The sequence below is a fragment of the Hypanus sabinus genome, chromosome 4 (genome assembly GCF_030144855.1).
Source record: "Hypanus sabinus isolate sHypSab1 chromosome 4, sHypSab1.hap1, whole genome shotgun sequence".
NCBI lineage: Eukaryota > Metazoa > Chordata > Chondrichthyes > Myliobatiformes > Dasyatidae > Hypanus > Hypanus sabinus.
The window spans coordinates 59302422-59317565 of NC_082709.1; the positions used below are offsets into that span (position 1 = coordinate 59302422).

General features: G+C 42.4%; 1 protein-coding gene across 1 annotated transcript in view; it reads right to left on the minus strand.

The window, feature by feature from the left end:
- LOC132392275 (thrombospondin-type laminin G domain and EAR repeat-containing protein-like) overlaps nucleotides 1-15144 on the minus strand; it is a 106828-nt gene that overhangs the window by 13344 nt on the left and 78340 nt on the right. Inside the window, exons 7-8 of the mRNA XM_059966102.1 lie at nucleotides 12905-13137; nucleotides 10526-10712 (exon numbers count right to left, since the gene is read on the minus strand). Of these exons, the coding sequence (XP_059822085.1) occupies nucleotides 10526-10712; nucleotides 12905-13137 (420 nt within the window). The remainder of the gene's footprint in view (nucleotides 1-10525; nucleotides 10713-12904; nucleotides 13138-15144) is intronic.

Here is a 15144-nt window from a genome sequence, read left to right on the forward strand (position 1 = left end):
ACTTCATTAGACAACGACAAGACTAGTTACCTCTCCCCCTGAATGGCTGGCAATCTAACTTTGATATTTTTTTCATAAAACAACAAATCTGAGTATCAGTTTAGATTTTACACTTGGGCTTCTACAGAGAATTTGTACCTGGATTCAGCTAGCTAGTGAAGCTGGTAAAGCTGCTGTCTGGCAGTGCCAGAGACCTGGGTTCAGTCATTACTGGCCTGTATGTTACAGTAGTTCTATAGATCACTGACGCAGAAAGATCTCAATTTTACTTCTGACTTGTAGCTGAGTTATGATTCCCACGGTGGACAAAGGAATGGACTTTTTTCCTCCTGAAATGTTAACACATCTTTTTGAAATTCTACATAACTCACAACAGGGATTTATTTCATGCCGTCCCAGGTGGCTGGGGCTCAGTGGTGAAGTTCGATGCCTTGAACCCTAACCTCTCTGGACTTCTTATTCCAAAGTTTAATATCAATAGCACAAGTCATAAAAGAAAGGGAGCAAGTATAGGCCACGCAACCCCTCTGACCTGCCCCGCCATTTAATGGGGTATGGCAGATCTATGCTGGTCTCAACTCTTGTGCCATTCCCCATAACCCTCAGTTTTTTAATCTTTTAAATATCTGCAATTCTCTGCCTAAATACCTTGAATGATCTTGGAAGCCGAGAACTACGGAGGTCCCTACTCTCTGAGAGAAGTTTCTACACACCTCAGTTTTAGTGATAGGCTGTCTGTCAACTTGCTTCTGATTCTTCCACTCATGGGAACATCTCAACATCTGCCTCTGGAAGAACCCATATGTTTGAATAGGTTACCTGCCATTCTTCTGGAATACAAATGCAAACTCTCTAGCTGATCTTGATAGGACAACCTCTCAGCTCAGGGATTAGCCCAGTGAAATTCCTTTAGACTGCCTCCAACACTACTCCATCTTTTTTTTTAGGTAAGGCAACCAAAATTGTAAAAGAATTCCAGAAGTGGTTTCACCAACTCCCGGTCCAATTGTAACAAAACAATCCACTTCAAGGTTCGATGTATTGCACATTCTGCACACCGCGGCTGTAACCTGTGGTTACTTGAGTTGCTGTCGCCTTCCTGTCAGCTTGAACCAGTCTGGCCATTTTCCCCTGACCTCTCTGATAAACAAAGCTTCTTCATCCACAGAACTGCTGCTCACTGGATGTTTTTTTGTTTCGCACACCATTCCCCGTAAACTTTAGAGACCATTGTGCATGAAAATCCCAGGAGATCAGCAGCTTCTGTGATAATCAAGCCACCCTGTCTGGCACCAACAGTCATTTCATGGTAAAAATCATTTAGGTCACATTTCTTTCCCATTCTGATGACTGGTCTGAACAATGGTGGGGTGAGGAGAAGCAGGATAGGTGGATAGGTGAAGCCAGGTGGGTAGGAAAGGTAAAGGCTGGAGAGGTCCCCTCCCCCTCCCCTTTCTCCTGTGGGCCACTCCCCTCTCATCAGATTCCATCCTCTCCAGCCCTTTACCTTTCCTACCCACCTGGCTTCAAATTTGCCCTCAGATCTCATTAAGAGTAATGTGATGATGAACAGATAATTGGGTCATCTTCAATTCATTTTGGGGATCCGGGAATCAAAGAGGATCAACTATATTAATATAAAGAGTAAAGAAGTATAGAAGAATAAAGTTAGAAGTATGGATATGAAATACAAATGTGCATAAATATCAGCATGAATTTACAATGTAAACAGCATTGTAAAGAGTGATTTAAAGTAATTACAGTGCAGAGCAGTGATTGAGGTACAATGGAGGGGCATGCGGGGGGGGGGAGCTAACTAGAATAATTGAGGGACTAACTAGAATGGTTGGGGGAAGAAACTTAAGATGGCATGAAATTTCATTTTGTTTTAATAGCCATATATAACTTTCCAGAAGGGAGCTTTTGGAAAAAAAAACAGCTTGCAGGGCAGGTAGCGTCAGCAATGATTTTTCTTACCCATTTGTTTGTTCTGTACACATACATCTAGTAGTAGCAAGCCCAGCATCTACTGCCCACCTAATTGCCCTGGAGAAGCTGGTGGTGACACAAGAGATTCTGTAGATGCTGGAAATCTTGAGCAACAAATACACACAAAGTGCTGAAAGAACTCAGCAGGTCAGGCTGCATCTATTGAAGGAAATAAACAGATGATGTTTTGGATTGAGACCCTCCATCAGGACTGGAAATGAAGGGGGCAGAATCCGGAACAGAAACGTGGGGGAAGGGGGCAGGTGATAGGTGAAACCAGGAGGTGGAAGGTGGGTGGATGAAAAGCAATGATGTGAGAAGCTGGTAGGTGAAAGATGGAAGAGGTAAAGGCATGAAGGAGGAATCTGATAGGTGTGGAAATATACTTGTAGTAACAAAATATAATTTTTGTCTGTAACAAAATGGAACCTGTATTGTACCTGAGTGCTTTGCTAATAATGTTCATGCAACATTATGCCAATGGAAAAGTCCTTTAGAAACTGGAGACCAGCAAATGCGTTAATGGAAGAATACCAATTACACTAATTAAGCAATAGGACAGAAAGCACCCTTGCCTTGAACTAAGGTGTGGATAGCTGCTCTGGTGTATAAAGGAGTGACTATGCTGGCTGATATTTGGAGGCTGTCACCAGTGCTTGTGTGGTGATGGTTTCTGCTTGTTCCAAGTAAGCAAGAGATAATCTGGCACATTCAGGATCTTAGTGATGCCAGGTGAGCTGGTTTTCTAGACTACTGCATACTATTAATATCCCAACATACTATTTTTAAAAGATGTTGCACAGTGGAATATTAAATCTTGCTGGGTACCCAGTAAGTTTCAAGGGAAGACAGGGATGGGTGCCCTGGTGAGTCAGGAGAGCAGGCAGCATACATAATCTGATCAGGCAGGTGCAAAAACTATAAGGAATTCTGAATGGTGGATCACTGGTAATTGGAGTTTTATTACAAAAAGGAAAAGGAAAATTGCTTCCTTTTCCTGCATTTTGCATTCCAGAACAACTTGGGGTATTTATTATCCAAAGGCCCCTATAATTCTGTTATGCATCAACAATTTTGGTTCTTCTATCTTCAGCCAACACCTTTTTGTTCTGCTTTTGGACATCCCTATCACTGCTTCGGAACACCTTACAACATTAAGGACACTACATAAATTCAAATTGTTGTCATCGACAGTACATAAATGCTTAAGGTAGTGAGCAGTGCTCCCCCGATTGATTAAAGATTAAAGAGTAGCTTTTAATAGCTATAAAACCCTTCTGCTACCTTCTCATTCTTCAAGTGCAATTTGGTAGAAATGCAAAAAATGTTGGATGTAACCACAAGAGTTTCCTTTGAAGACAATGTTGTATACAGCTGCATTCTCCCAATTTTACTCTACCAATCTATACCACTTTCACCTGTTTATGAATTTAAATCCCATTCCTATTCCATCATACACAAGTACGATGTTGTGGGAATAACTGAGACATGGCTTCAAGCGGACAGGGCCTGGGAAATGAATATCCAAGGATATGCATCTTATTGAAAGGATAGACTGACTGGCAGAGGGAGAGGGTGGCTCTGTTGGTGAGGAATGATATTCAGTCCCTTGTGAGGGGGAGACATAGAATCTGGGGATGTAGAGTCAGTATGGATAGAACTGAGAAATTCTAAGGGTAGAAAGACCCTAATGGGAGTTATCTACAGGCCCCCAAACAGCAGTCTGGATGTAGGGTGTAAGTTGAATGAAGAGTTAAAATTGGCATGTCGCAAAGGTAATGATACAGTTGTCATGGGGGATTTCAACATGCAGGTAGACTGGGAGAATCAGAATGGTACTGGACCCCAAGAAAGGGAGTTTGTGGAGTGCCTCTGAGATGGATTCTTAGAACAGCTTGTACTGGAGCCTACCAGGGAGAAGGCAATTCTAGATTTAGTGTTGTGCAATGAACCAGATTTGATCAGGGACCTCGAGGTAAAGGAACCATTAGGAGATAGTGACCATAATATGATATGTTTTAACTTACAATTTGAGAAGGAGAAGGGAAAATTGGATCTGTCAGTATTACAGTTGAACAAAGGGAACTATGGAGCTATGAGGGAGGAGCTGGCCAAAGTTCAATGGAACAATACCCTAGCAGGGAAGACAGTGGAACAAAAATAGCAGGTATTTCTGGGAATAATGCAGAAGGTGCAGGATCGGTTCATTCCAAAGAGGAAGAAAGACCCTAAGGGAGTAAGGGGCGGCTGTGGCTGATGAGGGAAGTAAAGGGCAGTATAAAAATAAAAGAGAAGTATAACATAGCAAAGATGAGCGGGAAACCGGAGGACTGGGAAGCTTTTAAAGAGCAACAGAAGATAACAAAAAAGGCAATACGCCAAGAAAAAATGAGATACCAAGGTAAACTAGCCAAGAATATAAAGGAGGATAGTAAAAGCTTCTTTAGGTGTGTGAATAGCAAAAAAAAAATAGTTAAGACCAAAATTGGGCCATTGAAGACAGAAACAGGTGAATTTATTATGGGGAACAAGGAAATGGCAGATGAGTTGAACAGCTACTTTGGATCTGTCTTCACTAGGGAAGACACAAACAATCTCCCAGATGTAATAGTGGCCAAAGGAACTAGGGTAAAAGATGAACTGAAGGAAATTTATATTAGGCAAGGAACGGTGTTGGATAGACTGTTGAGTCTGAAGGCTGATAAGTCCCCGGGACCTGATGGTCTGTATCCAAGGGTACTTAAAGAGGTGGCTCTAGAACTCGTGGACGCATTGGTAATCATTTTCCAATGTTCTGTACATTCAGGAACAGTTCCTGCTGATTGGAGGGTGGCTAATGTTGTCCCACTTTTCAAGAAAGGAGAGAAAAAGAAAACAGGGAATTATAGACCGGTTAGCCTGACGTCAGTGGTGGGAAAGATGCTGGAGTCAATTATAAAAGAGGGTATTATGACACATTTGGATAGCAGTAGAAGGATCAGTCTGAGTCAGCATGGATTTATGAAGGGAAAATCATGCTTGACTAATCTTCTGGAGTTTTTTGAGGATGTAACTATGAAAATGGACAAGGGAGAGCCAGTGGATGTAGTGTACCTGGACTTCCAGAAATCTTTTGATAAAGTCCCACATAGGAGATTAGTGGGCAAAATTAGGGCACATGGTATTGGGGGCAGACAACTGACATGGATTGAAAATTGGCTGGCTGACAGGAAACAAAGAGTAGTGATTAACGGGTCCCTTTCGGAATGGCAGGCTGTGACCATTGGGGTACCGCAAGGTTTGGTGCTGGGACCGCAGCTGTTTACAATATACATTAATGATTTAGATGAAGGGATTAAAAGTAACATTAGCAAATTTGCTGATGACACAAAGCTGGGTGGCAGTGTGAAATATCAGGAGGATGTTATGAGAATGCAGGGTGACTTGGACAGGTTGGGTGAGTGGGCAAATATATGGCAGATGCAGTTTAATGTGGATAAATGTGAGGTTATCCACTTTGGTGGCAAGAACAGGAACACAGATTACTATCTAAATGGAGTCAAGTTAGGAAAAGGGGAAGTACAATGAGATCTAGGTGTTCTTGTACATCAGTCAATGAAAGCAAGCATGCAGGTAACAGCAGGCAGTGAAGAAAGCTAATGGCATGCTGGGTTTTATAACAAGAGGAATTGAGTATAGGAGTAAAGAGGTCCTTCTGCAGCTGTACAGGGCCCTGGTGAGACCCCACCTGGAGTATTATGTGCAGTTTTGGTCTCCAAATTTGAGGAAAGACATTCTTGTTATTGAGGGAGTGTAGCGTAGGTTCACAAGGTTAATTCCCGGAAGGCGGGACTGTCATATGTTGAAAGATTGGAGCGACTGGGCTTGTATACACTGGAATTTAGAAGGATAAGAGGGGATCTGATTGAAGCATATAAGATTATTAAGGGATTGGACACACTGGAGGCAGGAAGCCTGTTCCTGCTGATGGGTGAGTCCAGAACTAGAGGCCACAGTTTAAGAATAAGGGGTAGGCCATTTAGAACAGAGTTGCGGAAAAACTTTTTCACCCAGAGAGTGGTGGATATGTGGAATGCTCTGCCCCAGAAGGCAGTGGAGGCCAAGTGTCTGGATGCATTCAAGAGAGAGGGTTAGATAGAGCTCTTATAGATAGTGGGGTCAAGGGATATGGGGAGAGGGCAGGAACGGGGTATTGATTGTGTATGATCAGCCATGATCACAGTGAATGGCAGTGCTGGCTAGAAGGGCTGAATGGCCTACTCCTGCACCTACTGTCTATTGTCCTCAGACTGATGTGAAGGCTCAGTGCAGTACAGTTGGCAGTGCTATGTCTTCAGTGAGTTATTAAACCCAGGTCCTGACTAGCCCTTCAGGTTGACATGAGAACATAACAAAACTGGAGCAGCAGTGGGTCACCAAGCCTCACCAATCAACAGGACCTTGGCTGATCTCAATCCTCCTTCAGTGTCAGTTTCCCATATCCTTAAAAATTCCTCAAAGGATTAATGTTTGTCAGATAGTAAACATTCCAGCTCTTTCCATTATTCCTGGCTGTCCAAGCCATTAATTAGCACTAAAGCAACGTGACAAAGCAGATGATACAGAAAAAGAGCGAATCGGTCACATCCAACCTACTTCAAAAACAGATTACATGGTAACCACAGGTAATTGAATTTTGCTGTGTGTAATTCATTTGCAGCAATTTCTTTATTTTAACGGAAGTGACCATATACCCAAGAAGCTTGGTAGGCTGCATCAGACTTTGGGACATTCTAAGGCTGTAAAAGGCACGATGTAAAAGGGCCTTGTTTATGCGTTCTGTGAACACGAAGCACCTCATACCTTTCGTGTTAGACCATGAGATGTTGGAGCAGAAATACACCATTCGGCTCGTTCTGCCATTCTGTCACAAGACATAGGAGCAAAATTAGGCCATTCAGCCCATCAAGTCTACTCTGCCATTCCACCATGGGTGATTTTTTTTTTATCCCTCTCAACCCTGTTCTCCAGACTTCTCCCCACATCCTTTGTAATTTTCCGCTGCTGCATGTTCTTACAGGCAAGGTACAAAGTGACCAGTTTACAAGAGTGGGGGCTTGCACCCCTATCTTCCAATCCGAGGTGCCAGCAGGCTGACTTCATGTTCTCATCGCACTGGACTCACTTGACAGAGAACAGAGGTGATTTCCTGAATGATAACACAGCTCAAGGAGGGCCCGTATGCTGTAGCTGTCACATTTAACCTACTGAACAAAGTTTGGTTCGTAGCCATCAAAGCAACCTCAGTTTACTGTCAGGTAATCTGAGCATCAAGGAGCAGGGATGAGGCAGCAGATGCACATCAGGAATCTCGGCAGCTTCTAGAGAGCAGTGGGAAGCCAGCACGTTCAAACCCAACTCCATCGGCACATGGTGATATCTAGTCTATATGGGTGGTCTTGGCAGGTAAGGTTTACCTGACTCCGACATATGCAGCCTCATCAACACTAACACTTAAGCAAAAGAAATGCTTCAATGCCTCTGATAAGAGACCTAGCAGCCATATTTGTGTATTATATATCATTGTGATAGCCACAACGGATCAGGTAGGTTTAACCCTGCAGCACACAGCTGAGATTTTGATCACTGTTAAGGATAGTTGATAAGATAGGCGAGGTCAGAGAAACTTAACTCCAATCTCGCTCTGTTGACTGGGGAGTGTGATCATTCTGATGTGCATTATTTATAGCTGGGTAAAACATAACCAGGAGGTGTTCAATCTGATCAGCTCTGCAGCTCCATTTTCCTGCCTTTTATTGCATCACTTAATAACTTTATCTTATAATCTTCTATTAAACTTAGTTTTGGAATTTCCAGCTGTTCCCTGACCTTAACAAATTTTGGGGTAAGTGTTTGAGATTTCCATTACCCTACTTAAGAATGCGTCCTCTAAATCACCATCTACTCTCTCTATTCATCCTTTCAAAACCTTTGATCATCTTGTGTGCGTATCCAAGGGGCTAAACCACCGTACGTGAACAAATGGTTGCATGTCTATTCTGTGCAATTCATTCGCTTCTAAAACTGAAGTCAAAGCATTATTCTGGCGACAGCATCGGAAGTGCCTGACCCACTCCGTCAGAGATATGACCTTTGTCTTCTCTCTGGCCCAAGCCTCTGCAATTTGTTTGCTGCCTTTCCCAGATCATAGTAAGGTTCTTTAATCTGAAGCACATCAAGACATCAGGGCATCAAAGGATATGGCAAGAAGGCAGGTGTATGGGGGTTGAGTGGGATCTGGAGTCAGCCATGATGGAATGGTGGAACAGACTCAATGGGCTGAATGGCCTAATTCTGCTCCTATGTCTTATGGTCTAAGTGTTAACCCTGTTTCTCTTTCCACATGTGCTGACTGACCTGCTGAGTATTTCCAGCAGTTTCTGTTTTCATTCCAGCTTTCTAGCATGTGCTGCTGTTTGATTTTTATTTCCACACTTGTATTTCTTATCTGCACCCAAACAAAGGCTGCTAAATCCTCTACATCTGCAGTCCCAAAGAGGTACATCGAGGACAAGAATAGGCACATTTGGGACCAACTGACACTTAGAGTGTGAAGCTGTAGAAGACAAGTGAGATCGCGAATGTATAATTCTCATCTGCATTTGAGAAGAAGAACATTGTAATTGAAGAATTCAGGGAGGAGGGTTGGTGGAATTCAAAAATAAATTAGCACTGAAAAGGAGGCATTGGATCACCTAGCAGGTGTAAAGGTGGATGAGTCCCCAAGACCTGATGAGCTTCCTCCCAAACTACAATAGGAAATTTCATGGGCTCTGCCAGAACTTTTCAGATCTTCTCCAGCCACAGAAGAAATACTATTACTTGGGGAAGCAAATATCAAGCTTTTATGCAAGAGAAAGAGCAGGAATATGCCAGGTAATTATGGGCTGTTGGGCCTAGGATCAGTTGTAGGAAAATTACTCTGGACAACGCAGATTTTGTTTCCTGAATACTTTTGGGTGTTCCTTATGGATTTTGGGCTGTTGATCGTGAAAATCACCATGAAATTTCCCAGTTACACACCATTTTTTGAAATCAGCTATATTTGTGATTTTAATCCATAATTCAAGTCAATTAAAATGTTGCCCACAATGTTAGCTGAACAGTTTTCTATCTTGTCTAGGCATTTTTAGGCAGGGCGGGACAGGTTTTAGAAAGGCTATAAATTTCCTTAAGGGAATTCAATATTTGAGACAGACATCTCCCAGAATTACTGATGCATAGATTTTAGGGAGGCAATTTTGCTGGTCCATAAATCAAACAGGCCATCAATGACAGGCAATTCAAAGATCTTCTAGCGGGATCAGAGAAAATTGCATGGAAGGCATTTGCGGATTGTGTTGAAAACGTTCTTGGCAACTGCAGAGCACCAAATTACGTGTAGCTGGTTGACAACATACTTCAAGCATTCAAAACCATGAAGTGAAACATGTCACTAAGGATTCACATTCTGCATTCCCATTTCGACTTCTTCCCTGCAAGTCTTGGCACTGTCACTGATGAGCCTGGTGAAAAGTTTCACTGGGATATTGGGGTCATGGAGAAAGGATATCAGGGCAACTGGAATCCATCAATGCTGGCGAATTATTGTTGGACACTTAAGTGAGAAGCCTCAGACACTGAGAGCAAATGAAAATCATCAACAAAACATTTTTAGCAGAGTTGAATTATTGCAAAACGTCAGCACTGTTATGCAATTAAGTACATTATATTCAATAAAGGTTAATTTCTGGTTTCTCTAAATTCCTATGTGATACAAGCAGTCTGAAATTTGATTCGCGTCCATCCTCAAGTGGTCTATCATATGCAAAAGTAATTTCTGAGGAAACAACACTTCCAGAAAAATTTGTTGTCCAGTGTTATCAGAGAAAGCTCTGAAGGACTGAATTGACCTTGCACTTGGTGAGTCCGGGATTAATAAGGAACAATCAGCGTGGCTTTGGTAAGGAGAGATTATGTTTGACTGAATTTTGGATGCAGTTACTAAATGTGTCATTGAGACACATGTCAAAGGCACAAATGTGCCTTTGACATGGACTGAACTCAGTAAAGCCTTTGACAAGGTCCACAATGGAAAGTGGTCCGAGAGGAAAAAGCATGTGGGATCCAGGTCAATTTAGCAATCTGGATCCAAAATGTCATGGTGGTAGGAGGCAGGTGGTGAAGGTAGAGAGTCGTTTAGTGATTAGAAAGGTGAGAAACTTGTGTGTGTGCTGGGACCCCTGTTCGTCATTATACACGGTAAGGATCTGAGTAGAGTGCAGATATGCTCCTGTTTCCTTCCACGTTCCAAAGGCACAGGGGCTAGTCAGTTACTTGGTCACATGGGTGTAATTGGGAGGCCCAGGCTTACTGGGCCAAAAGGACTTGCTACCATGCTCTATCTCTAAATAGAGATAAGTAAATATTCCAGTCCTCTCAAGATACAGACTATCGTTCTAAAAGGTAAGAAAGAAGACGGCAAACATTAGGAGAGGACATTTACAACATACAGTACCTTCACGATGGTTGGCTACAGCAAGGAAGGTCTCCCCATTGATCTGAAAGGCCTCCCAGTCCCGTGCACTGTGAGTGGCTAGCCTCTGATACAACACAAACAGCAGCTTCCTGCGGCTCCACTTGTAGACGACCGAGTATTCCTGGTTCCTTTCATTCTTCTCAAAGTTGGCCACAACCAAAAATACCTGAAAAGATAGAGTATTATTAGTGTGCTAAAAGCTCAGGCGTGTTCCCAGGTTATCAGTGAATGAACTCTTGGTTCCTGTCACACATTCAAAATGCAGACAATGGTCATCTTACTAAATGTCATCACAGGAAGTCTTTGTATTAAAATGCTGAGGCGTAGCAGGTAGAGACACTGCCTCGTGGCACCAGTGATCTGAGTTTACTCCTGTCTGTGTGGAGTTTGCATGTTCTCTCTGTGACCACTTGGGGCTTCGCTCTGGTTCCTTCCTGCATCTCAAAGACATGCTGCTTGTAGGGTAATTGGTTGCTGTAAATTGCCCCTAATGTGCAGGTGAGTGGTAGAAACCAGGGGTGGGAGGAGTTCATGGGAATGAGAAAGGTAGAGTTGGTGTGGGGAGAATCAAAAGATAGAATTGGTGTAAGAGGGTCGGTGCAGACTCAGTGGGACAATGAACCCGTTTAAAATTCTACCTCACTATTGTTTTCTTTTTTTAAAAAGCTCATTGAGGGGTCAGCAGCGGAAAGAATGAGCAGTTTCTAGTTCCTGGATATCACCATCTCTGAGGATCTATCCTGATGATCTAATTACAAAGAAGGCAGGCCAGCAGCTACCCTTCATTAGCAGTTTGAGGAGATGTCACCAAATTTCCACATTTGTGCAGTGGAGAGCATTCCACTGATTATTCCACTGGCCGGTATGGAGAGGTCGCTGCATGGGGTCAGAAAAAGCTGCAGAAGGTTCTAACTATCAAGGACATCTTGAAAAGGTGATCTCCTGTCAGTAGAAATGGTTCTGTGGTAGAAATGTAGTAGTTCCATCAGTAGAAATAGCCAAGTCACATGTCAAGGTCTGGGGCTGGACTTGGTTGTTAGAGGCTATTTGAGACATTGGGAGCATTTAATAGGTAGTGGGAGGTTATCCCCACTACATCCCCTGGCTATGACAACCTTAAGGATCTAATTCTCTGGACTTTCTGGAGGCCAAACATTTTAATTCTGATTCCCATTCCTGTTCCGACGTGTCGGTCCATAGCCTCCTGTCGTACCAAGATGAGCCCACCCTCAGGGTGGGGGAGCAACGTTTTACATCCAGTCTGGATACCCTGCAACCTGATAGAATGAATATTGATTTCTTCTTCTACTGAACAAATTTCCTTTATTCCCCACTCTGACCTTTCACTTCTTCTCACCTGCTATTACTTTCCCTGGGTCCCCTCCACCTTCCCTTTTTCCTATTGTCCATTTTCCTCTCCTGTCAGATTCTTTCTTCTCCAGCCCTTGACCTTTCCCACCAACCTGATTTCACCTATCACCTTCCAGCCAGCCTCTTTCCCCTCCCACCCCACCTTTTCATTCTGGCATCTTCCCCCTTCTTTCTCAGTCCTGATGAAGGGTCTCTGGCTGAAATGTCAACCGTTTACTCTTTGGCCTGACCTGATGAGTTCCTCCAGCATTTTGTGCATTTTACTTTGGATTTCCAACATCTACAGACGTTCTTGTGTTGGTAGTTTAGAGTATTTTTATGTATTGCCGCCACAGAACAACAGATTTCATGACATCAGTGATAATAAACTGACTATGATCCTGAGATAAGCCATAGATGTAGTCATGTGAATGATAGGTTAATCATAGAAATTAAACAGACAGACCACAAGCCAAGGAAAACAAAAACAGTGAAATGAGGGCAGAAACGGAATGGGAACACAAAGAAAGGAATGGAAAAGATGTGAAATAGGTAAGGGAGCACAAGGTGTACCTGGTGAGAAAGGCTTCAGAATGTTAAAACCATTTAGAAAGCTGTACGTTTCAGTGAAATACTGTAATCCCTCAGTCTCCTAAACTCTAGGGGGCAGTGTCCCACTCTGCTAAATCTTTCCACATTGGAGAAACAGGGCAGCAAAGAAATCAATGATGTGAATTTCCTCTATTGCAAGTGTATCCTTTGGTTGGAAGACTTGTCATCTCTCTTTAATTGATTTGAAATCTCACCAAATTTATCTGTGTATTGCATCTCATGTCTTGCATTGTAATCAGATCAAAATGATGAAAATAACCCAGTCTCTCCATAAACAGTGCATGTTCGGACGTCACACCGACAAGGTAAATGTCAGTCTTTGAGATCCATCACTGAAGAACTAGGTTTCATTGTCTGAAGTCATACAAACTATTCCTGCTTCTTATTCTAATGTACCTGTGGGCCAATGGAGAAGTGCTTCCATGCCTGTGCTTCATATGTTGTGATGTTCTGATACGGTTCAAATTTCCCCTTCAACCACTTAAAAATCATCGATCCAGGCTGAGGCTTCTTATTGGCTGTGGCAGCAAAGAGTCCAACATTGGGAATCTCAAAGATCTCAACATCAAGTGTTTCCGAGTTGGTGATCAGATTTTGATAGTCTTCGACATAATCCAGTCTCTTTTTAGCTGGGGAAGTTACAAAATAAATCCAAGTGAGATGCTGATGTTGATAACTGTATCTACTGGCCATCCCATGTTTCAAAATAAGGCAAAATAAGAATTATTATTGCGGCATTGACTAAACTCTGGGTGGACTCAAAGGAAAAAAGAGGAAGTGGCCTTTGTTTGATGCCTTTCTCAACAACAAGAGGTCACAAAATGCTTCGAAACTAACGAAATATTTTTTCAAGTATAATCCCTGTTGTAATGTAAATCCTGTAAAACAGGCATAAAGTAATGGATTAACCTTTCATTGTGACATAACGTGGGTGTATCACATTTGCTGACATTTGTTCATTGTGACCATAATTAGTTCCACTGAAGTGCTGATGTAAAACCATTGGTGTGAAACATTAGCTCTCCCTCTTGTCCCTTGTACTGTCCGACAGCACCGTGTTCTATTTTCATTTCCTGTTGTTCTGCATCTGCTTGTATCCCAGTCTGTTTCAGATCTGTAGGTTAAGTATTAAGTATTGGCTAGAAATCTACAGAATCTACATTTAATACTTCATCTGATAGGCAGCATGTTTAATAGTGGAGCACTCTGTTACCCTTGATTGTTGCCTTAGTCATACAACAGGGAAACAAGCTCTTTGGCCCACTAAGTCTGTGCTGACCCACAACCAGATGTTTATGTTAATCTTACATCAACCCTATTTCTGTCTCTCAAAGATCCTTTGGTTGTACCACTCACCCCTGTGGGGCCATTCACGGTGGCCAATGAACCTACCAACCAATGGGCACTTTGAGAAGTGGGAGGAAACTGGGTTGCTTAGCTGGCCACGGGGAGAATGTGCAAACTCCACACAACACCGGATTAAACTCCTACTGTAAGAACTGAGAGGCTAGCTGTGCCACCGCTCTCCTGCCTCCGAAGTAGGGGAAAAGAAAATTAACCACAGCTTTCTGATTCAGAAGCATGATTAAAACCACGAAAGCCACGGCTGCTTAAAAGAAATAACAAATGGGCAACTTTAGAAGGACTCCATAACCAATCCCAGGTCTGTGCACCCTCAGGCATGTACAAGCATCATACTGGTTCCTCCCTGTGATCCAACAGATCCAACCAGCGCCATTATCAAAGGCTCCCGATTTAATCCACACTACGAGGCTGAGGCTTTTAAGAAAAGCCACTATTAAAATATTTTGTTGCTTCTGCATGCAGGTTGTATTCAGACAATTGCATTTTTATGTTCTTCTCAGAATTAATCCCAATTGTAACATCTTAAACTCCTAGGGCTGTGTTAAATTTTAACAATTTATAAAGAAATTATTCCCAGACTTTGGCAGGCAGCCCAGTTTGTTTCATATATTTCTTCCATTGTTAGCAGCATATATTGAAAAATATAGATAAACAATGACAAGTTTATCCTGACAGACTGGATAAGCTGTTCAGTCTGCTCCTTTTACTAGTGCTGCAGAAAGATGTACATATGCTTCCTGCTAACTTTTATATATAGTTTATCTTGATCTACAATTTGTAAGTGCAATTTGCGTGGCACCTGTATGAACGAGTTTAAGTCTGTCTCTTAAATCATAAATGCTGCATTATAGTGACAATGCTTATAGCCAAGCATGGTGCAGCTGATTGGGTAATATCCCCTGTCAATCAACTTTGGAGATGACACCCCTCTATATTAGATTAATTTTACACACCCAATTACACAGAACGGTCCTCCAAAATCACAGCTTTTTTTCCCCAGAAGAAACATCGCAATTTTTATGGGGAGCAGTTGCCACAGCAGTTCCCTGTGTTCTTTAAATTAATTAGTCCTGATGAAGGCTCGCAGCCCAAAACATTGACTGTTGCTTCCTCTCCATAGATGTTGCCTGCCCTGCCAAGTAATTCCAGAATGTTTGGTGCTAGTCCAGAATAGCAGGATTTACAGAATCTCTTGCTTTTAATTATTTCCTGCTTGAAGTTGTATCACAACCTCTTATATTGTTACAAATAGACAAAAAAAATGTATAAGT